The sequence below is a fragment of the Perna viridis genome, chromosome 11, assembly GCF_037379345.1.
Source record: "Perna viridis isolate PV_CMFRI_1.1 ecotype Kerala chromosome 11, ASM3737934v1, whole genome shotgun sequence".
Lineage (NCBI taxonomy): Eukaryota > Metazoa > Mollusca > Bivalvia > Mytilida > Mytilidae > Perna > Perna viridis.
The window spans coordinates 25,775,842-25,800,438 of NC_142455.1; the positions used below are offsets into that span (position 1 = coordinate 25,775,842).

Here is a 24,597-nt window from a genome sequence, read left to right on the forward strand (position 1 = left end):
TGAATGAATAATTACACATTTCATAGTATAGACCCATAAAACAACTTGATTACAAAATAAAAATATGTAGTTATTGTTGGGGTGTAACTCATTTATCAGATTTTGCATGATTCTTACAAAGACTGCTACTTAAAGTACCACTATTGGAATAACAAGCACACGTTTAACATCTGGAACAACGAGCACAAGTTTAACCTCTGGAACAGTAAGCAAAGGTACAACTTTTGGAACAGAAAGCACTGGTACCACATCAGGTACCACGGGTGCAAAAACTACTAAGGTACCTACTTCTGGAACGACAGTCAGTCAGGCTACATAGGCAAAACTGATCCACCAAATGCACAAGCCACTACATCTGGCATAGGAGGCACTAAAGCTACATCTGGAACTACTGCTCCACCAACTTCCAAAGCTTCATCTGAACCCTCTCTCCATCAACCACTAAAGTTTCTACATTGGATACAACAGTCAGAACAAAACACTTCTGCTGTGTGATCTTTTAAATCAATCTTATCAGAGAATTGATTGTTTGAAAGTTGAATTAAATGACAAACCCTGATAGATTTATTGCAATTTAAGGCTTTAAAGGGACAGTGTAGAATTTAAGTTGATCAATTTATATCCATAGTACATTGATAGAAGTAAGCTTTATATTCAGTTAATGAAATTATTCTGAATAGGAGGCCTACACATATTTTTTTAGGTTGCAGTTGTATGAGTTATTGAGTTTTAAAAGATAAAAAGATTTAAACATTCACAACGTTTAGCTTAATATCGTTTAAAACAATAAGACAGAGAGCACATTTTTATTGGGTTAGACAAAGATGCTAGAAGGGGGTATATTTAATTATTTGATTTTTGTTCTGCTTAATCACATGATATTGTCATAAAAATGCAGGTACTTAAGGGCCTCTTAAAAGGAATTATAAGAATGTTTTGACAATTAAAACAACTATATTAGCACCGGTACAATCTTCATTGTCCCTTTATTGATTTCAACCACATTAATGGAAGACAAATATAAAGCTGCTTTTTTTTGAGTGAATCATTTTGGCAGTGGACTTGTTTCATTTTAAAATATGCGGTAATGTATTGATTATTCAACGAATAACCTCATCAAGGGCCCAATCAAAATATTTACGTTTTAAATCCTTTTTTAATTACATTTTTTTCTTATATTTTAGCACACTGATGACAATTTCATCCCGATGGTGTTGTTGTCTCTTTGATATTTACACGATACCTGTATCTATTCACGTTATATGTTAAACTCAAGTGATCAATTAAATATGTTTTGTAAACCATCAAATCCACCATCTGGTCATTAGATATTAAGTTTTGATCAGGAACCTTCTTAATCCTCCTCAGAAATCATTTCGGACATTTCCATCATATGCATTATCTCATGTGAAAACAAACGAAAGTAAATTGAAGTTTCCTTCTATACATTTAATTTGTTTTTGATTCATTTTACTCCTTAGGCACAACTGGAACTACAACGGGTCCATCTGAAACATCTCAGGCAGCACCAACTACGGAACAAGGACCTCAACTTACAACAGAAGAAAAAACAACAACTGGTAAGTCCTAGCTTTCATTTAAAAATAAAAATGTCTTGTTCATCTCTGTAGAACATCCGGGATAAGGCATGAGAGTAGAAAGGGGAAACTGTATTGAACATCTTCATATTATCCATTTTTTAATTCTCTTTTACATTTCTGTTTCTTTTCAATTATACCATATTAGGGACAACTGCTTTGACAACTACAGCAGGTAAAACAGCCAGTACGACAACAGCAGGTACAACTTCAGGCACTACTGCTACACCAACCACTGCAGGTTCCACATCTAGGACAACAGTTGAACAGACAACCTCAGGCATTACTTCTGGAACAACGAGCACAGGTGCAACATCGGGTACCACTGGTGCACAAACCAGTAAGGGTACCACTTCTGGAACAACACTCAAACAGACGACTTCAGGCACAACTGCTCCACCAAGTACACAAGGCACTACATCTGGCACAACAGGCAGTAAGGCTACATCTGGAACTACTGCTCCACCAACTTCCAAGGGATCTACCGTGGGTACAACAGTCAGTCAGTCGACAACAGGTTAGTTATTTCAGTATAAGTCAAAAACGTAATAAAATAGTAGAATTTTAAGAAATATTTGTATCTTATTTATTTCTTAGAATACAAAACTGTATCAATTGGCTGTTACTTGTGATGTTATAACAATATTTTGTCCGTTGGATGATTTTAAAGCCACAATGGTTTTATTTTCCCTTTACATAAGAGGGGACAATTGTTACCGGTATGCGATTTAATTTTTTCTTCAGTACCGCAGTAACAAGGTTGCCGAATTGGATTTAATGAAATAATTGTTTTAAATCACTTTCTTGATAATCTATGAATTCTATTTTAAATTTGAAAGTAAAAATGTACTCCATATTCAATATAATTCCCTTTCATAAAGCCTCACATGACATTAAAGTAACGACATTAAGAAATACTTTTATTGTAAAAACTGCATAAGGTAAAACAGCCAGTCATACCACATTCAAAGAAACTTCTGGAATAACAAGCAAAGTAATAATTTGAGGTGCCGCAACTGGAAAAACATGCACAGTAACAACATCAGGTATCACAACTGGAATAATATGCGGGGACAACATCAGGTGTTACTTCTTGAATAACTAGCACAGGAGCAACATTAGGTGCCACCACTGGTATAACAAGCACAGGAACAACATCATGTGCCACTACTCTAACAACAAGCACAGTGACAACATCAAGTGCCACTACCGGAATAACAAGTACAATAACAAGATCAGGTGCCACTAATGGAATAACAAGCACAGTAACAACATCAGGTCCCACTACCGGAATAACAAGCACAGTCACAACAACAGGTCCCACTACCGGAATAAGAAGCACAGTAACAACATTAGGTGCCGCTAACGGAATAAGAAGCACAGTAAGATTATTTGGTACCACTACTGGATTAACCTGCACTTCAACAACTTAAGTAACACTCCAGCTAAGAATCATGCAAGATGTGATACACATTTTCATTTTTGATATTTTGTTTGCATTGCCGTAGTAAACAAAAATTAACAATCAGTTTTTCATGTACCCGATGTTCTTAGGAGCAAAAAATTCTATTGAATGCACTGTTGATGTCAAAATTAAGGGAGATAACTCTGTAAATGACACTCAGATACTATAGGATCTATTTGATTTTAAATGTTGATTATCTCCTGAAAGGAGGTATATTTGAATGAATAATTACACATTTCATAGTATAGACCCATAAAACAACTTGATTACAAAATAAAAATATGTAGTTATTGTTGGGGTGTAACTCATTTATCAGATTTTGCATGATTCTTACAAAGACTGCTACTTAAAGTACCACTATTGGAATAACAAGCACACGTTTAACATCTGGAACAACGAGCACAAGTTTAACCTCTGGAACAGTAAGCAAAGGTACAACTTTTGGAACAGAAAGCACTGGTACCACATCAGGTACCACGGGTGCAAAAACTACTAAGGTACCTACTTCTGGAACGACAGTCAGTCAGGCTACATAGGCAAAACTGATCCACCAAATGCACAAGCCACTACATCTGGCATAGGAGGCACTAAAGCTACATCTGGAACTACTGCTCCACCAACTTCCAAAGCTTCATCTGAACCCTCTCTCCATCAACCACTAAAGTTTCTACATTGGATACAACAGTCAGAACAAAACACTTCTGCTGTGTGATCTTTTAAATCAATCTTATCAGAGAATTGATTGTTTGAAAGTTGAATTAAATGACAAACCCTGATAGATTTATTGCAATTTAAGGCTTTAAAGGGACAGTGTAGAATTTAAGTTGATCAATTTATATCCATAGTACATTGATAGAAGTAAGCTTTATATTCAGTTAATGAAATTATTCTGAATAGGAGGCCTACACATATTTTTTTAGGTTGCAGTTGTATGAGTTATTGAGTTTTAAAAGATAAAAAGATTTAAACATTCACAACGTTTAGCTTAATATCGTTTAAAACAATAAGACAGAGAGCACATTTTTATTGGGTTAGACAAAGATGATAGAAGGGGGTATATTTAATTATTTGATTTTTGTTCTGCTTAATCACATGATATTGTCATAAAAAATGCAGGGACTTAAGGGCCTCTTAAAAGGAATTATAAGAATGTTTTGACAATTAAAACAACTATATTAGCACCGGTACAATCTTCATTGTCCCTTTATTGATTTCAACCACATTAATGGAAGACAAATATAAAGCTGCTTTTTTTGAGTGAATCATTTTGGCAGTGGACTTGTTTCATTTTAAAATATGCGGTAATGTATTGATTATTCAACGAATAACCTCATCAAGGGCCCAATCAAAATATTTACATTTTAAATCCTTTTTTAATTACAATTTTTTCTTATATTTTAGCACACTGATGACAATTTCATCCCGATGGTGTTGTTGTCTCTTTGATATTTACACGATACCTGTATCTATTCACGTTATATGTTAAACTCAAGTGATCAATTAAATATGTTTTGTAAACCACCAAATCCACCATCTGGTCATTAGATATTAAGTTTTGATAAGGAACCTTCTTAATCCTCCTCAGAAATCATTTCGGACATTTCCATCATATGCATTATCTCATGTGAAAACAAACGAAAGTAAATTGAAGTTTCCTTCTATACATTTAATTTGTTTTTGATTCATTTTACTCCTTAGGCACAACTGGAACTACAACGGGTCCATCTGAAACATCTCAGGCAGCACCAACTACGGAACAAGGACCTCAACTTACAACAGAAGAAAAAACAACAACTGGTAAGTCCTAGCTTTCATTTAAAAATAAAAATGTCTTGTTCATCTCTGTAGAACATCCGGGATAAGGCATGAGAGTAGAAAGGGGAAACTGTATTGAACATCTTCATATTATCCATTTTTTAATTCTCTTTTACATTTCTGTTTCTTTTCAATTATACCATATTAGGCACAACTGCTTTGACAACTACAGGAGGTAAAACAGCCAGTACGACAACAGCAGGTACAACTTCAGGCACTACTGCTACACCAACCACTGCAGGTTCCACATCTAGGACAACAGTTGAACAGACAACCTCAGGCATTACTTCTGGAACAACGAGCACAGGTGCAACATCGGGTACCACTGGTGCACAAACCAGTAAGGGTACCACTTCTGGAACAACACTCAAACAGACGACTTCAGGCACAACTGCTCCACCAAGTACACAAGGCACTACATCTGGCACAACAGGCAGTAAGGCTACATCTGGAACTACTGCTCCACCAACTTCCAAGGGATCTACCGTGGGTACAACAGTCAGTCAGTCGACAACAGGTTAGTTATTTCAGTATAAGTCAAAAACGTAATAAAATAGTAGAATTTTAAGAAATATTTGTATCTTATTTATTTCTTAGAATACAAAACTGTATCAATTGGCTGTTACTTGTGATGTTATAACAATATTTTGTCCGTTGGATGATTTTAAAGCCACAATGGTTTTATTTTCCCTTTACATAAGAGAGGACAATTGTTACCGGTATGCGATTTAATTTTTTCTTCAGTACCGCAGTAACAAGGTTGCCGAATTGGATTTAATGAAATAATTGTTTTAAATCACTTTCTTGATACATCTATGAATTCTATTTTAAATTTGAAAGTAAAAATGTACTCCATATTCAATATAATTCCCTTTCATAATGCCTCACATGACATTAAAGTAACGACATTAAGAAATACTTTTATTGTAAAAACTGCATAGGGTAAAACAGCCAGTCATACCACATTCAAAGAAACTTCTGGAATAACAAGCAAAGTAATAATTTGAGGTGCCGCAACTGGAAAAACATGCACAGTAACAACATCAGGTATCACAACTGGAATAATATGCGGGGACAACATCAGGTGTTACTTCTTGAATAACTAGCACAGGAGCAACATTAGGTGCCACCACTGGTATAACAAGCACAAGAACAACATCATGTGCCACTACTCTAACAACAAGCACAGTGACAACATCAAGTGCCACTACCGGAATAACAAGTACAATAACAAGATCAGGTGCCACTAATGGAATAACAAGCACAGTAACAACATCAGGTCCCACTACCGGAATAACAAGCACAGTCACAACAACAGGTCCCACTACCGGAATAAGAAGCACAGTAACAACATTAGGTGCCGCTAACGGAATAACAAGCACAGTAAGATTATTTGGTACCACTACTGGATTAACCTGCACTTCAACAACTTAAGTAACACTCCAGCTAAGAATCATGCAAGATGTGATACACATTTTCATTTTTGATATTTTGTTTGCATTGCCGTAGTAAACAAAAATTAACAATCAGTTTTTCATGTACCCGATGTTCTTAGGAGCAAAAAATTATATTGAATGCACTGTTGATGTCAAAATTAAGGGAGATAACTCTGTAAATGACACTCAGATACTATAGGATCTATTTGATTTTAAATGTTGATTATCTGTTGAAAGGAGGTATATTTGAATGAATAATTACACATTTCATAGTATAGACCCATAAAACAACTTGATTACAAAATAAAAATATGTAGTTATTGTTGGGGTGTAACTCATTTATCAGATTTTGCATGATTCTTACAAAGACTGCTACTTAAGGTACCACTATTGGAATAACAAGCACACGTTTAACATCTGGAACAACGAGCACAAGTTTAACCTCTGGAACAGTAAGCAAAGGTACAACTTTTGGAACAGAAAGCACTGGTACCACATCAGGTACCACGGGTGCAAAAACTACTAAGGTACCTACTTCTGGAACGACAGTCAGTCAGGCTACATAGGCAAAACTGATCCACCAAATGCACAAGCCACTACATCTGGCATAGGAGGCACTAACGCTACATCTGGAACTACTGCTCCACCAACTTCCAAAGCTTCATCTGAACCCTCTCTCCATCAACCACTAAAGTTTCTACATTGGATACAACAGTCAGAACAAAACACTTCTGCTGTGTGATCTTTTAAATCAATCTTATCAGAGAATTGATTGTTTGAAAGTTGAATTAAATGACAAACCCTGATAGATTTATTGCAATTTAAGGCTTTAAAGGGACAGTGTAGAATTTAAGTTGATCAATTTATATCCATAGTGCATTGATAGAAGTAAGCTTTATATTCAGTTAATGAAATTATTCTGAATAGGAGGCCTACACATATTTTTTTAGGTTGCAGTTGTATGAGTTATTGAGTTTTAAAAGATAAAAAGATTTAAACATTCACAACGTTTAGCTTAATATCGTTTAAAACAATAAGACAGAGAGCACATTTTTATTGGGTTAGACAAAGATGATGGAAGGGGGTCTATTTAATTATTTGATTTTTGTTCTGCTTAATCACATGATATTGTCATAAAAAATGCAAGGACTTAAGGTCCTCTTAAAAGAATGTTTTGACAATTAAAACAACTATATTAGCACCGGTACAATCTTCATTGTCCCTTTATTGATTTCAACCACATTAATGGAAGACAAATATAAAGCTGCTTTTTTTGAGTGAATCATTTTGGCAGTGGACTTGTTTCATTTTAAAATATGCGGTAATGTATTGATTATTCAACGAATAACCTCATCAAGGGCCCAATCAAAGTATTTACGTTTTAAATCCTTTTTTAATTACAATTTTTTCTTATATTTTAGCACACTGATGACAATTTCATCCCAATGGTGTTGTTGTCTCTTTGATATTTACACGATACCTGTATCTATTCACGTTATATGTTAAACTCAAGTGATCAATTAAATATGTTTTGTAAACCATCAAATCCACCATCTTGTCATTATACATTAAGTTTTGATAAGGAACCTTCTTAATCCTCCTCAGAAATCATTTCGGACATTTCCATCATATGCATTATCTCATGTGAAAACAAACGAAAGTAAATTGAAGTTTCCTTCTATACATTTAATTTGTTTTTGATTCATTTTACTCCTTAGGCACAACTGGAACTACAACGGGTCCATCTGAAACATCTCAGGCAGCACCAACTACGGAACAAGGACCTCAACTTACAACAGAAGAAAAAACAACAACTGGTAAGTTCTAGCTTTCATTTAAAAATAAAAATGTCTTGTTCATCTCTGTAGAACATCCGGGATAAGGCATGAGAGTAGAAAGGGGAAACTGTATTGAACATCTTCATATTATCCTTTTTTAATTCTCTTTTACATTTCTGTATCCTTTTAATTATACCATATTAGGGACAACTGCTTTGACAACTACAGGAGGTAAAACAACCAGTACGACAACAGCAGGTACAACTTCAGGCACTACTGCTACACCAACCACTGCAGGTTCCACATCTAGGACAACAGTTGAACAGACAACCTCAGGCATTACTTCTGGAACAACGAGCACAGGTGCAACATCGGGTACCACCGGTGCACAAACCAGTAAGGGTACCACTTCTGGAACAACACCCAGTCAGACGACTTCAGGCACAACTGCTCCACCAAGTACACAAGGCACTACATCTGGCACAACAGGCAGTAAGGCTACATCTGGAACTACTGCTCCACCAACTTCCAAGGGATCTACCGTGGGTACAACAGTCAGTCAGTCGACAACAGGTTAGTTATTTCAGTATAAGTCAAAAACGTAATAAAATAGTAGAATTTTAAGAAATATGTCTATCTTATTTATTTCTTAGAATACAAAACTGTAGCAATTGGCTGTTACTTGTGATGTTATAACAATATTTTGTCCGTTGGATGATTTTAAAGCCACAATGGTTTTATTTTCCCTTTACATAAGAGAGGACAATTGTTACCGGTATGTGATGTGATGGGTAGGTAACTTTTCAGAAAAACTGTCATATCTTGCATTTGGAATATATGATTATATTGTTTCATTCAAATTTGCTTTTTGTCATTTTTGTCTACAAAACGCTTATGAAACACTTTAAGACATTATCAGTTTGAAAAATAGTTTGCTCTCTAATATCACGCTGGAAGCGCTTGTACGCATTTTTTAATTGATTTATCAGTAAAATTGCACACCACATTCATCATTTTACTCATTTATCAAGCCAAACAAGGCACCAAAGAAGTTACATAATACTATCATTGTATTGTAAAACCTGCATCAGGTACAACAACCATTCAGACCACATCAGGTAGAACATCTGGAACATCAGCCAGTCAAACCACTACAGGTACAACATCTGGAATAACAAGCACAGGGACAACATCAGGTACCACTACTAGAATAACAAGCCGTGGAACGACATCAGCTTTCACAGCTTCCACTACTGGAATTACAAACACAGGTACAACATCGGGTACCACCACTAGAATAACAAGCGCTGGCTCAACTTCTGGAACAGCTAGCCAAGGTACCACTTCTAGAACAGCAAGCACAGGTACAACATCAAGTACCACAGGTGCATTAACAAGTAAGCCTACCACTACTGGAACGACAGTTAGTCAGACTACTCCAGGCACAACTGCTCCACCAACTACACAAGGCACTACAGGCAGTAAGGCTACGTCTGGAACTACTGCTCCACCCACTTCCCAAGGATCTACATCAAGTACAACATCCAGTCAGTCGACGACAGGTTTGTTTTTTTTTTCACTATAAGAAATGCAGTTTATTTAATAGTAGAATTCTAATATATGTTTTGAAGCATATTTATTTTTAGAATACAAAAATGTACCAATCGACTGTTAATTGTGAAGATATGACAGTGTTTTATTGTGTTGAATGTTTTAAAAACCACATTGATTATATTTCATTCGAGATGAAGGGGGATTCTTGTCATGTGATGTGATAGTCATGGCAATTCCTTTAGAAAACTGCTTCCAATACTTGCTTTTAGAGTGTGAGATAATTTATTTTCAATTGGCATGTGCGATTTAACTTTCTCTTCAGTACGGCAGTAACACAGTTGCCGAATTGGATTTAATGAAGTAATTGTTTTAAATCACTTTCTTGATACAACTATGAATTCTATTTCAAATTTGAAAGTAAATATGTACTCCATATTCAATATAATTCCCTTTCATAAAGCCTCACATGACATTAAATTAACTACATTAAGAAATACTTTTATTGTAAAAACTGCATAGGGTAAAACAGCCAGTCATACCACATTCAAAGAAACTTCTGGAATAACAAGCAAAGTAATAATTTGAGGTGCCACAACTAAAAAAACATGCACAGTAACAACATCAGGTATCACAACTGGAATAATATGCGGGGACAACATCAGGTGTCACTTCTTGAATAACTAGCACAGGAGCAACATTAGGTGCTACCACTGGTATAACAAGCACAAGAACAACATCATGTGCCACTACTCTAACAACAAGCACAGTGACAACATCAGGTGCCACTACCGGAATAACAAGTACAATAACAAGATCAGGTGCCACTAATGGAATAACAAGCACAGTAACAACATCAGGTCCCACTACCGGAATAAGAAGCACAGTAACAACATTAGGTGCCGCTAACGGAATAACAAGCACAGTAAGATTATTTGGTACCACTACGGATTAACCTGCACTTCAACAACTTAAGTAACACTCCAGCTAAGAATCATGCAAAATGTGATACACATTTTCATTTTTGATATTTTGTTTGCAATGCCGTAGTAAAAACAAATTAACATTCAGTTTTTCATGTACCCGATGTTCTTAGGAGCTAAAAATTATATTGAATGCACTGCTGATGTCAAAATTAAGAGAGATAACTCTGTAAATGACACTCAGATACTATAGGATCTATTTGATTTTAAATGTTGATTATCTGTTGAAAGGAGGTATATTTGAATGAATAATTACACATTTCATAGTATAGACCCATAAAACAACTTGATTACAAAATAAAAATATGTAGTTATTGTTGGGGTGTAACTCATTTATCAGCTTTTGCATGATTCTTACAAAGACTGCTACTTAAGGTACCACTATTGGAATAACAAGCACACGTTTAACATCTGGAACAACGAGCACAAGTATAACCTCTGGAACAGTAAGCAAAGGTACAACTCTTGGAACAGAAAGCACTGGTACCACATCAGGTACCACGGGTGCAAAAACTAAGGTACCTACTTCTGGAACGACAGTCAGTCAGACTACATAGGCACAACTGATCCACCAAATACACAAGCCACTACATCTGGCAGAGGAGGCACTAAAGCTACATCTGGAACTACTGCTCCACCAACTTCCAAAGCTTCATCTGAACCCTCTCTCCATCAACCACTAAAGTTTCTACATTGGATACTACAGTCAGAACAAAACACTTCTGCTGTGTGATCTTTTAAATCAATCTTATCAGGGAATTGATTGTTTGAAAGTTGAATTAAATGACAAACCCTGATAGATTTATTGCAATTTAAGGCTTTAAAGGGACAGTGTAGAATTTAAGTTGATCAAGTTTATATCCATAGCGCATTGATAGAAGTAAGCTTTATATTCAGTTGATGAAATTATTTTGAATAGGAGGCCTGCACAATTTTTTCTAGGTTGCAGTTGTATGAGTTATTGAGTTTTAAAAGATAAAAAGATTTAAACATTCACAACGTTTAGCTTAATATCGTTTAAAACAATAAGACAGAGAGAACATTTTTATTGGGTTAGACAAAGATGATAGAAGGTGGTCTATTTAATGATTTGATTTTTGTTCTGCTTAATCACATGATATTGTCATAAAAATGCAGGGTCTTTAGGGCCTCTTGAAAGGAATTATAAGAATGTTTTGAGAATTAAAAAAAAAGTATATTAGGACCGGATACAATCTTCATTGTCCCTTTATTGATTTCAACCACATTAATGGAAGACAAATATAAAGCTGCTGTTTTTTGATTGAATCATTTTGGCAGTGGACTTGTTTCATTTTAAAATATGCGGTAATGTATTGATTATTCAACGAATAACCTCAGCAAGGGCCCAGTCTAAATATTTACGTTTTAAATCCTTTTTTAGTTACAATTTTTTCTTATATTTTAGCACACTGATGACAATTTTATCCCAATGGTGTTGTTGTCTCTTTGATATTTACACGATACCTATATCTATTCACGTTATATGTTAAAATCAAGTGGTCAATTAAATATGTTTTGTAAACCATCAAATCCACCATCTTATCATTAGATATTAAGTTTTGAAAGGGAACCTTCCTAATTCTCCCCAGAAATCATTTCGGATATTTCCATCATATGCATTATCTCATGTGAAAACAAAACGAAAGTAAATTGAAGTTTCCTTTTATACATTTGATTTGTTTTTGATTCATTGTATTCCTTAGGCACAACTGGAACAACAACTGGTCCATCTGAAACATCTCAGGCAGCACCAACTACGGAACAAGGACCTCAACTTACAACAGAAGAAAAAACAACAACTGGTAAGTTCTAGCTTTCATTTAAAAATAAAAATATCTTGTTCATCTCTGTAGAACATCCGGGATAAGGCATGAGAGTAGAAAGGGGAAACTGTATTGAACATCTTCATATTATCCTTTTTTTAATTCTCTTTTACATTTCTGTATCCTTTTAATTATACCATATTAGGCACAACTGCTTTGACAACTACAGGAGGTAAAACAGCCAGTACGACAACAGCAGGTACAACTTCAGGCACTACTGCTACACAAACCACTGCAGGTTCCACATCTAGGACAACAGTTGAACAGACAACCTCAGGCATTACTTCTGGAACAATGAGCACAGGTGCAACATCGGGTACCACGGGTGCACAAACCAGTAAGGGTACCACTTCTGGAACAACACTCAGTCAGACGACTTCAGGCACAACTGCTCCACCAAGTACACAAGGAACTACATCTGGCACAACAGGCAGTAAGGCTACATCCGGAACTACTTCTCCACCAACTTCCAAAGGATCTACAGTGGGTACAACAGCCAGTCAGTCGACAACAGGTTAGTTATTTCAGTATAAGTCAAACAAGTAATAAAATAGAATTTTAAGAAATATTTGTAGCTTATTTATTTTTTGATCACAAAGGTGTGGCAATTGGCTGTTACTTGTGATGATGTAACAATATTTAATTACGTTGGATGATTTTAAAACCACAATTATTGTATTTTTACTTGACATAAGAGAGGACAATTGTTACGTTGTGTGATAGTTAGGTAACTTTTCATAAGAACTTTCATGTCTTGCATTTTGGGTATATAATTATATTGTTTATACAAATTTGCATTTTTGCTCATTTGATTTTGATAGTTCATATGTATGAGTTTAGTTACTTTATATTCTTTGTTGTGTAGGTACAATTTTATTGACAATTGACAATTTCATCCCGATGAGGTTATTGTCTCTTTGATATAATTACCACACCTATCTTCGCTATATGTTAAACCCAAGTGAGAAATTAAAAATATTTTGCAAATCATCAAATGAACCACCTTGTCATTAGATAATAAGTTTTGAAAAGGAAGCTTCTTAATCCTCCTAAGAAATCATTTCGGACATTTCCAGCATATGCATTATCTCATGTGAAAGCAAAACGAAAGTAAATTGAAGTTTCCTGTTATACATTTAATTTGTGTTTTGTTCATTGTATTCCTTAGGCACAACTGGAACTACAACTGGTCCATCTGAAACATCTCAGGCAGCACCAACTACGGAACAAGGACCTCAACTTACAACAGAAGAAAAAACAACTACTGGTAAGTTTTAGATTTCATTTGAAAATAACGATGCATCTTTGTAGAAGGCTCGGGATAAGGCATAAGAATAGAAAGGGGAAAATGTATTGAATATCTTCATATATTCCATTTTTTGTTCTATTTTACATTTCTGTTTCTTTTCAATTATTCCATATTAGGCACAACTGCTTTAACAACTACAGGAGGTAAAACAGCCAGTACGACAACAGCAGGTTCAACTTCAGGCACTACTGCTGCACAAACCTCTGCAAGTTCCACATCTAGGACAACAGTTGAACAGACAACCTCAGGCATTACTTCTGGAACAACAAGCACAGGTACAACATCAGGTACCACGGGTGCACAAACCAGTAAGGGTACTACTTCTGGAACAACACCCAGTCAGACGACTTCAAGCACAACTGCTCCATCAACTACACAAGGCACTACATCTGGCACTACAGGTAGTAAGGCTACATCCGGAACTACTGCTCCACCAACTACCAAGGGTTCTACAGTGGGTACAACAGCCAGTCAGTCTACAACAGGTTAGTCATTTCAGTTAATGAAATATGTGGATTTTTTATAAGTGAGTTCTAGAAAATATTCACTCTTATCTGTTACCTCTTCTACACCACTGGCTGAGTTGAGATCAAAATGTGCATGCAATCAACATGGGGTTTCAAGGAAATGATAATTGCTCATAATTGTATTTTATGGATGGTAACAAATGACCATAAAGTGTTGTGAAATTAATTTGCATGTTTTTTAACCACAATGATGAGATGGAACTATTCATATAGTGATGGCAATTTTGATAAACTGTCATTCCTTGCATTTTGAGCGTTAAAATATTATTTTTTGCAATTCGGTGTTCTATTCATATATATATCTACACCATACCGGAATTATAAGATGCATTAATATTTAGCCATTTGGTATCACTTTATGAGTACTTGTATGAATCCTTAAACTGACGACAGTAAAATTGCATTCCACATTCAATATATCTAACCATTCGACACGCCCCACAAGGAATTCAAGCAGATAGACAATAAAATCATTTCTTTGTTTAAAAAAACTGCATCATATTCGACAGCCAGTCAGGCCTCATTGGTAGACTTTTTGGAATAAGCTATATCATGTAAAAATTCTGGAACAAAAAGCACAAGTACAACATCAGGCTCCACTACTTGAACAACAGCCGGTCAGACCACATCAGTTAGAACGTTCTGGGACAACAACTATATGTGCAAAATCAAGCACTACTTCTAGAAAAAAACATGCGCAGTTACAAGATCAAGTACCACGTCTTGAACAACAGGCACAGTAACGACTTTTGTAACACAAATTCTAGAACAGGAAGCAAAGATGCAACCGTGGGAACCTGTTGGATTTCTTAAACCGATTTTAATGTAAAATTGCATTCCACATTCAATGTAACTACTTCTTTATCAAGCCTCACAAGGCATTCAAGCGGCTGCATCTAGAAACCCTGCTGCATCAACTACATGTATATATGGCTCCACATATGGTACAACAACCAGTGATGCCATATCAGGTTCAAAATCTTCAACAATAGACTGTGAGGTCACATCAGTAACCATGGTTGCACACACACTACGAAGGGTTCCTCCTCTTGAACAGATATCAGCCAGACTGTACAAGCACAACTTTTCAAGAAATACATCTGGCAGAACATGTTATCAGGCAGTAATAGGAACCATTGTTCAACTAACCACACACCAATATACATTGGGTATAAAACCAGTAAAACAACACCAATTTAGACCTGTTTGTACATACAATGCGGAAGTACATTCATCAAAAATAATGCATGAAATATGTGTACTCGATTTGTATTGATTTCAATATTTTATTGACTGAATTCTTAGTAATAAGATGTTTTATTGTTGAACATGAATTTTCATCAACAAAATAATTGTCTGGAAAAGATAGAGGAAAATATGGCTTGGTATGATTTCGATTATTATTTTCAACTCGACCTTTTAAACATCTACGTTCAAAAGGTTAGTGTTCAAAACAAGGTATTTTATCAGGTACATAACCCTTTTCTTTACCAGATTCACAATTCTCTTTTTGCCTCACAATGAACTTTATTTGGTATATAAGCGATTCACAACACTCTTCGAGCCAAACAAGGTACTTTATCAGGTTAACAACCCTTTTCCATATCCGCAAAATGCCTATCAGGTATGGAATCTATCCATGACACTTTTTAAGCCTCACAATGTACTTTAGCAGATTCATAAACCTCTTCCAGACTCACAATGTACTTTATCAGGTTCACATCCCTTTCCCATCCCCACAGAGTACTTTTATTAGGTATATAATCCATTCATTCAGCCCCACAAGGTACTTTATCTGGTATATAATAAATTCACAACCCTCTTCTGGCCCTACTAGGTATTTTATCAGGTCACAACCCTTTTCCATACCTGCAAAGTACTTTATCAGTTATATAATCCATTCATAACACTCTTCCATCCCCACAATGTACTTTATCTGGTATATAATCAATTCCCAAACCTCTTCTAGCCCTACTAGGTATTTTATCAGGTTCACAGCCCTCTTCATGTACAAAATCCATTCATAACACTCTTCCATACCCGCAAAGTCCTTTATCAGGTTTATAATCAATTGTTGACCCTCTTTCATCCCCAAATGTACTTTATCAGGTGTATTATCCATTCATGACCCTCTTCTATCACCACAGGGTACTTTATCGGGTATATAATCCATTCACAACACCCTTCCTGTCCCAAAAGATTTTTATCTGTAATCAATTCACAATCCTCTTTAGGCCCCACAATGTACTTTACCTGCTTCAAAACCATCTTTCCTTCCCACAAAGTACTTTTTCAGGTATATAATCCATTCATAACACTCGTCCAGCCTCACAATTTACTTTATCGGGTATATTAATGCCACACAATTTACTTTATCGGGTATATTAATGCCACACAATTTACTTTATCGGGTATGTTAAAGCCCAACAAGGTACTTTATCAGGTTCACAATCCTCTTTCATATCACAACTCATACGTTATGCCAGAGCTTGCCGAAACTACGCAGACTTTTTTGTATCGCGCTAGGACCCTTACAGTTAGTCATCTCTACAAAAGTTGTATGGTCGCCATCAATATAATTTTAGTTTCTTTGTTGCGTATGTCTGTTTTCCATGTTTAGTCTTTGTCCATGGGTTACACTTTTTTGATTTCTGCTAGAACCTTAGTTCCCTTGATTATTCTTTCCATACTTACAAGATACTTTATCAGTTAACTAATCCATTCTTGACCCTCTTCCAGTCCCACTAATACTTTATCAGGTATGTAATTAAATTATGACACTTTATCAAAAGATTTGATATTAGACCATTCACAACGATTCCAGTCAAACTAAATCAGGTATCACTGCTCCAATGAACTGAGGTTGTACTGCATAAATGAAAATCTTATTCAATAGAATATTTACAGCAATACCCTTGCTCTTGAAATTCTGATTGTTCTGTTGAAAAAATGATATGCCATCCACAGTGTTTCATTCCTTTCAAAAACAATATCTTTCATGGTAAAAAAAGGAACAAACCAACAGCTGTTTTAAATATATTGATAGAGAAAGGGGATTCTAAGAATTTGGATAACAAAGTTCCTGAATCAGTTTATCATTCCGTGTTTCAGTCTTTAAATAGGATATTTAGTTGAAGTAAACTAAAGACCATACATTTGTTTTATATCCAACCTTTTTATTTATTTATTTATGTATTTTTTGTTTATGAAAAGTTAGAATTTTACAAACTCCTTACATCATCACCTAACCAGGATGTGCTGGGGTTTTATTGTAGGATAGGATTGAAGAACACATCTTGACTATGTATGTGTCAAGTTAGTATATGACCAAAATCAATACAGATACAGTATATATATCATAATCATGCACTCACCGATTTATTCAAAAGCAATATGATATAACTAAAATAGATTAAACAAATCTCCCCTCTTTCATTCAGCAATTTCCTATTTGTATAAATATATATACAAAGAAAAACACAGTTTTCTCTTTCACTATTATCTAAAAACATGAAAAGAAATGTATCAGAACTTTCTCAATAATGTAAAACTGAGAAGTCAGAGCCTATGTATACTTCTATGGTATTTATTTTTTTTCTTTCAAGCCAGTTATGTTGTGTACATTTATAATTTATATTTTTGACATATTTTTGCTATAATAGGTATAATATTTCTGATCAATTTATAAAATTGCATAGTAATAATTAATACATTCTTTTTTGTCAAGTCTTATTCTGTAAGGTATCATACAAATCGATGTGTAATTTCTCAGTTTATGCAGTCATAAAATAAGTGTTCAGTGGTTTTATCACACGTTTTACAAAAACCTCATTTTCTAGATTTTATATGACCAATTTTAAGACAATGTAACGTGTGCTGCATTTTGACTTGTGTACTTCAAACCTAGGCAATCATTTACGAATTTATGCAAAAGACATGGATAAGGGAAATGATATTTAGTACATGAAAATATACAGTATTAATCTTCATTCCATAGCAACATCTGGTACTACAACAGGTCCATCTGAAACATCTCAAGCAGCACCAACCACTAACCAAGGACCTCAATTGACAACATCACAAGTCCAATCTACTGAAACAACTACTGGTCAGTTTGATATGTGCAGTTAAGGTAGTAGACCTATGGTAAAGGATACAACTCTTACAAATCAGTGGAACGTTTGTATTCACTATTTTATACCAATCTCATGTAAGCATCAAAGTAACCTGGACTGATTTCATTCTGTTTCAAAGGAAAGCTTGAAAGGCTTTGATGAAATTGTATATGATACAAAACATAACACTGATTTGAAGAGTTGTGTCCCTTATCCCAGGTCTACATCCTTACATCATATTTCATTTAAAATGAGAAATTAAAGGCATAAACTTTTGTCTACCAAAATATTTAAATTCATTTTACCAGGTATTCTAAAAAAACAAATTGCGCATGAAAATTTAGACTGATTTGTTGTTATTTTCTTGAAACGAAAAACACTTAGTGAGTTATTAACTTCATTCTAGTAAGGTGAAACATATTCAATGACTTGCTGGAACATTAATTTGCACTTGTAATTCACAATCATTGGAAGAATCTGCTAGTCACATGGAAATCGTTGACTTGTGAGGCATTAATTTACTGATGATTCAGGTAAAACAATAATTGAAGTAGAATTAACATCAGTAATTCACTACATTTTTACTATCTATAAGATAAACAAAAATTCAATGCGTTGCGGTTAAACATTTTAACGTCTTTGAATGAACAAGAAATTTTCATATTCACAAAGTGTTTTGTTTCCAACGCTCGTTTTATATTACTTTCAAGATGTGTTAAACAGTTTTATTTTTCAAAGTTTAAAGATAAAACAAAATCTGTTATTTATATAATCAGAAAAAATGATAATTCAACAAGTTTTTAAGTTTTAATTTTTGTTTTACTTTAAGCTCGCCTGATCAAAGGCCATGTGAGATATTGCCATCAATTGGCGTCCGTCATGTCATCATTGTTGTGTACAGTTTTTCAAAATTTTCCTTCTCTGACACCACTTAACCAAACAGAACCAAACTTGTTCCTTTGGGGTATTCTGCATAGAACTGATGTAGTGATTTTTGATCCGTCGAATATAAATTTTTGCCGCTATTACTAAAATAGAACATAAGGGTCAGACAGTAGTTTTTCGCTTATATCTTAAAAACAGTTATGTTTTGCCAAGTACTGACATGGATAAAGTGTTCAACATGGTGAGATATATCTGTGGTCAAATTTCATTTTAATCTAATCATCAAATTTGAGTTACACGACCTATTGGAACCACATTTGGTATGAATGTTCCTTAAGGTATTTTGCATGGGATTGATGTTGAGATTTTTGATCCGTGGAAAAAGATGTCGACTGTTTAGTTTATATGTATTGGTAAAATTCTCAAAGTTTTTCCGACGCCGGTTTAATGTTGTGTTAAACAACTGTTACAAACATATGGAAAAAGTAATCAAGGGAACCAAGATTCTAGCAGAAATCAAATGAATGTAATCCAGTCACAAAGACTAGACATGGAAAACAGACATACTCAACAAAGAACATCAAGTAACTAAAATCATACATACAAAGTAACATACTTAAATGAGCAACTCGGACTCGACTAAAACTGGGAGCATGGGCCAGGTGCACCGGTAAGGTAAGCGTCCTCACGGCCTATGTTGTTTCAGTGCCAAAAAATTTAAACAACAAACATAACCATATTATTGCATCTGTGCAGGAAGTCCAAACATACATGAATAATTAATTGATGACCCAGAAAATTCCAAAGTTTGGTCCTATTACCTTTTCTCTTGTTCGTCTTTGCTTTCGTGTAGAAAATGAAAATTCAGTCAATGAATACAAAAATGTCAACACTTCACATAGGCACTGTTTCCCTTATAGTATGTTAAACACAAACAGTAAGTAACCTGGCAGCCTGAGTAATATTTTTGTCCCACAAGTTTCTCTCAAATATAACCCCGGGTCACTAGTGACATCTTCTCTCTTTTGATTGGCTGAGGAATGTATATGACGTTATTTTATTTATTTTTTTTACTTTTTTTTTTTAAAGTAAACAAAGTTTAAATATTTCTTTCAAATAAGTAGATATAATAATTCCATTTTGGTTTTTACTTTATTTCAGAAGCGGCAATTTACTGATATGTTATGCATATCCGTCGCTGGTGACCTGAGTCTATATTTTTAGCGATTCTAGGGTCGCTTATTATATTGACCAGGGAACCAGATGACAATCAGAAGTTGCCTGTTAGCTTCCGAATGTTTCCACACCAATAAAATAATATTAATTATTTTCTAAAAATATAGAAAATGTTTTTATCAATTGTTTCAACTATATTATTTTCTATGACAGTTCTACTTCCCAAAGTTTGTGAGGAGGTTGACAATACGGGACAATTTAAATTTCTCAATTGATTTTTTTTTTTTTCAGATTCGTTTACATTTTAACTTATATTTAACTGAATCAAAGTGAGAAGTGTAAAGTTTTGGATTCAATAATGAATCGTTTTGGTTGATGATATATTATAATCTATTTTTCCAAATTCAGTATCTCCCGAAGTATCGGACTACAAAACAACCTTATTGTATTTAAATCTTTCATATGGAAATACACACAGATGACTTGTATATTTTCTATTTTGAGCTGATATTATATATAAGCTGAATATGTTTTGTATATTATTTTGAGTTTTTATTTTAAATCGAAAAAGATCAGATTGCTTTACTCATTTTTCCCTAACAGTTACAACTGCCTCTACAACTGTTCCACCAACTACATCGACTCCACCAGTTTCAACCCCTGAAACTTGTGAGGAGGTTGACAACATGGGACCATTATCAGAAAACATTAAAGAAGTGACGAAGAATGGTAATCCACTGACTGAAGATGATAAGAACAAATTACAGCCTGGTGATGATAAGAAGTTAACTGTATCTAAGACTGACACTTTGTCCATTGTTATGGAAACACAAGAAGAAGTTGATAAAATTGAAGTACTAGAAACAACCAATGTAAAGGAAGTAAACGTTGTCCTGAAGGACGAAGATGGAACAACAGTTCTTGTAAGTATCAATAAATGTGTTAATACTCTCGAAATTAATTATCTTTTTAATTTCATTTTTTTTTTTCATTTCTTTATTTGATGCATTACAACCAATCTTCGGTATAACTTAAAATGCACATACATTTATAAGATTAGTTTCTTTGTTTTGTTACAGTGTTGGACTTTTAATTTTTTCTCATCGAAAAAAGATTCACATTTGCAATGGAAAATGTTTAGATTTTACGTGCATCAACTGTCCGACGCAGGATTGGCGATTTTCGAAATAAACAAGAACTTTCATTCTTAATAATTGAATTTAAAATATTAAATGTTTTTGATTTGTAGGATGAGACCATTTCACCAGAGGAAATTGTAAATGTTCCAAATAAGGTAGCTGGAAGTATCACTTTCACATTTGTACCAACAGATCCAAATGAAGATATGGAAGTAGGATCCATTTCTGCTGAAGTTTGTGTTAAACCTGGTAAGTGTTGTGATTAGATTTTAAGATATATTTAGAACATGTCAGATCTTCAATTCTGGTTCTTGTGTGATATAATTGTGATGCAAGCATGATAATTGAGTAATTTGTATATGAAATGTCCTCTAATGGATAAACATTTGGATTTGTGGTATATTGAGAGAAATGTTTGGATTAGGACTAGGCATTTCATAATGGAAATGAGGATCAGGAAAGATTTGAATTTGTAAATTGATTTTTTAAAGATTCGTGTAAATTCTAGTTTATATCTAACTTAATCAAAACGAGAAGTGTAAAGTTTTGGATTCAGTAATGAAGCGTATTGGTTGATATTATATTATAATCTAAATTTTACTTGTATTCGGAGTTGAGAAAATCTATTTGTGAATTTTAATTTTGAAAGGGGACAAGCCGTATGGGTATTGTTGAAACGGAAAATTTATACCATTTCACAGATGTCTTTTTTCCCAAATCAGTATCTCCTGAAATATCGGACTACAAAACAACCTAATTGTATTTAATTGTTTCATATGGAAACAAACACACACACATTCAAAAAAGAGAAGTAAAACAATAATTTGAGCAGATGACTTGTAAATTTCGTTTTTATTTTAACTGATACTATATATAAGCTGAATATGTTTTGTATATTATTTTGAGTTTTTATTTTAAATCGAAAAAGATCAGATTGCTTTACTCATTTTTCCCTAACAGTTACAACTGCCTCTACAACTGTTCCACCAACTACATCGACTCCACCAGTTTCAACCCCTGAAACATGTGAGGAGGTTGACAACATGGGACCATTATCAGAAAACATTAAAGAGGTGACAAAGAATGGTAATCCATTGACTGAAGATGATAAGAACAAATTACAGCCTGGTGATGATAAGAAGTTAACTGTATCTAAGACTGACACTTTGTCCATTGTTATGGAAACACAAGAAGAAGTTGATAAAATTGAAGTACTAGAAACAACCAATGTAAAGGAAGTAAACGTTGTCCTGAAGGACGAAGATGGAACAACAGTTCTTGTAAGTATCAATAAATGTATTAATACTCTCGAAATTAATTATCTTTTTAATTTCATTTTTTTTTTCATTTCTTTATTTGATGCATTACAACCAATCTTCGGTATAACTTAAAATGCACATACATTTATAAGATTAGTTTCTTTGTTTTGTTACAGTGTTGGACTTTTTATTTTTTGTCATCGAAAAAAGATTCACATTTCCAATGGAAAGTGTTTAGATTTTACGTGCATCAACTGTTCGAAGCAGGATTGGCGATTTTCGAAATAAACAAGAACTTTCATTCTTAATAATTGAATTTAAAATATTAAATGTTTTTGATTTGTAGGATGAGACCATTTCACCAGAGGAAATTGTAAATGTTCCAAATAAGGTAGCTGGAAGTATCACTTTCACATTTGTACCAACAGATCCAAATGAAGATATGGAAGTAGGATCCATTTCTGCTGAAGTTTGTGTTAAACCTGGTAAGTGTTGTGATTAGATTTTAAGATATATTTAGAACATGTCAGATCTTTAATTCTGGTTCTTGTGTGATATAATTGTGATGCAAGCATGATAATTGAGTAATTTGTATATGAAATGTCCTCTAATGGATAAACATTTGGATCTGTGGTATATTGAGAGAAATGTTTGGATTAGGACTAGGCATTTCATAATGGAAATGAGGATCAGGAAAGATTTGAATTTGTAAATTGATTTTTTAAAGATTCGTGTAAATTCTAGTTTATATCTAACTTAATCAAAACGAGAAGTGTAAAGTTTTGGATTCAGTAATGAAGCGTATTGGTTGATATTATATTATAATCTAAATTTTACTTGTATTCGGAGTTGAGAAAATCTATTTGTGAATTTTAATTTTGAAAGGGGACAAGCCGTATGGGTATTGTTGAAACGGAAAATTTATACCATTTCACATATGTCTTTTTTCCCAAATCAGTATCTCCTGAAATATCGGACTACAAAACAACCTAATTGTATTTAATTGTTTCATATGGAAACAAACACACACACATTCAAAAAAGAGAAGTAAAACAATAATTTGAGCAGATGACTTGTAAATTTCGTTTTTATTTTAACTGATACTATATATAAGCTGAATATGTTTTGTATATTATTTTGAGTTTTTATTTTAAATCGAAAAAGATCAGATTGCTTTACTCATTTTTCCCTAACAGTTACAACTGCCTCTACAAGTGTTCCACCAACTACATCGACTCCACCAGTTTCAACCCCTGAAACTTGTGAGGAGGTTGACAACATGGGACCATTATCAGAAAACATTAAAGAGGTGACAAAGAATGGTAATCCATTGACTGAAGATGATAAGAACAAATTACAGCCTGGTGATGATAAGAAGTTAACTGTATCTAAGACTGACACTTTGTCCATTGTTATGGAAACACAAGAAGAAGTTGATAAAATTGAAGTACTAGAAACAACCAATGTAAAGGAAGTAAACGTTGTCCTGAAGGACGAAGATGGAACAACAGTTCTTGTAAGTATCAATAAATGTATTAATACTCTCGAAATTAATTATCTTTTTAATTTCATTTTTTTTTTCATTTCTTTATTTGATGCATTACAACCAATCTTCGGTATAACTTAAAATGCACATACATTTATAAGATTAGTTTCTTTGTTTTGTTACAGTGTTGGACTTTTTATTTTTTGTCATCGAAAAAAGATTCACATTTGC

General features: G+C 34.0%; 3 protein-coding genes across 3 annotated transcripts in view; all 3 read left to right on the forward strand.

Annotated features, from left to right (window-relative positions):
- LOC148603511 (uncharacterized) overlaps positions 1-24,597 on the forward strand; it is a 76,882-nt gene that overhangs the window by 19,635 nt on the left and 32,650 nt on the right. Inside the window, exons 19-30 of the mRNA XM_088551442.1 lie at positions 1,482-1,580; positions 1,747-2,115; positions 4,762-4,860; positions 5,027-5,395; positions 8,033-8,131; positions 8,297-8,665; positions 9,184-9,654; positions 12,351-12,449; positions 12,616-12,984; positions 13,639-13,737; positions 13,896-14,264; positions 18,304-18,414. Of these exons, the coding sequence (XP_088407568.1) occupies positions 1,482-1,580; positions 1,747-2,115; positions 4,762-4,860; positions 5,027-5,395; positions 8,033-8,131; positions 8,297-8,665; positions 9,184-9,654; positions 12,351-12,449; positions 12,616-12,984; positions 13,639-13,737; positions 13,896-14,264; positions 18,304-18,414 (2,922 nt within the window). The remainder of the gene's footprint in view (positions 1-1,481; positions 1,581-1,746; positions 2,116-4,761; positions 4,861-5,026; positions 5,396-8,032; positions 8,132-8,296; positions 8,666-9,183; positions 9,655-12,350; positions 12,450-12,615; positions 12,985-13,638; positions 13,738-13,895; positions 14,265-18,303; positions 18,415-24,597) is intronic.
- Positions 20,228-23,012, forward strand: LOC148603512 (uncharacterized). Its single transcript, XM_088553249.1, has 4 exons — positions 20,228-20,243; positions 21,086-21,405; positions 21,732-21,870; positions 22,582-23,012. Exons 1-4 carry the CDS (start codon positions 20,228-20,230, stop codon positions 23,010-23,012), a joined length of 906 nt encoding a protein of 301 aa, XP_088409375.1.
- Positions 23,233-24,522, forward strand: LOC148603513 (uncharacterized). The gene is made up of 2 exons (XM_088553134.1): positions 23,233-23,365; positions 24,077-24,522. Exons 1-2 carry the CDS (start codon positions 23,323-23,325, stop codon positions 24,505-24,507), a joined length of 474 nt encoding a protein of 157 aa, XP_088409260.1. The 5' UTR covers positions 23,233-23,322; the 3' UTR covers positions 24,508-24,522.

Coding starts and splice junctions, on each gene's coding strand:
- LOC148603513 (XM_088553134.1), top strand. CDS start 23,323: ATGGAAGTAGGATCCATTTCTGCTGAAGTTTGTGTTAAACCTG. Junction 23,366..24,076: donor TGAAGTTTGTGTTAAACCTG/GTAAGTGTTGTG, acceptor TTTCCCTAACAG/TTACAACTGCCTCTACAAGT.
- LOC148603512 (XM_088553249.1), top strand. Junction 21,406..21,731: donor AAGATGGAACAACAGTTCTT/GTAAGTATCAAT, acceptor TTTGATTTGTAG/GATGAGACCATTTCACCAGA. Junction 21,871..22,581: donor TGAAGTTTGTGTTAAACCTG/GTAAGTGTTGTG, acceptor TTTCCCTAACAG/TTACAACTGCCTCTACAACT.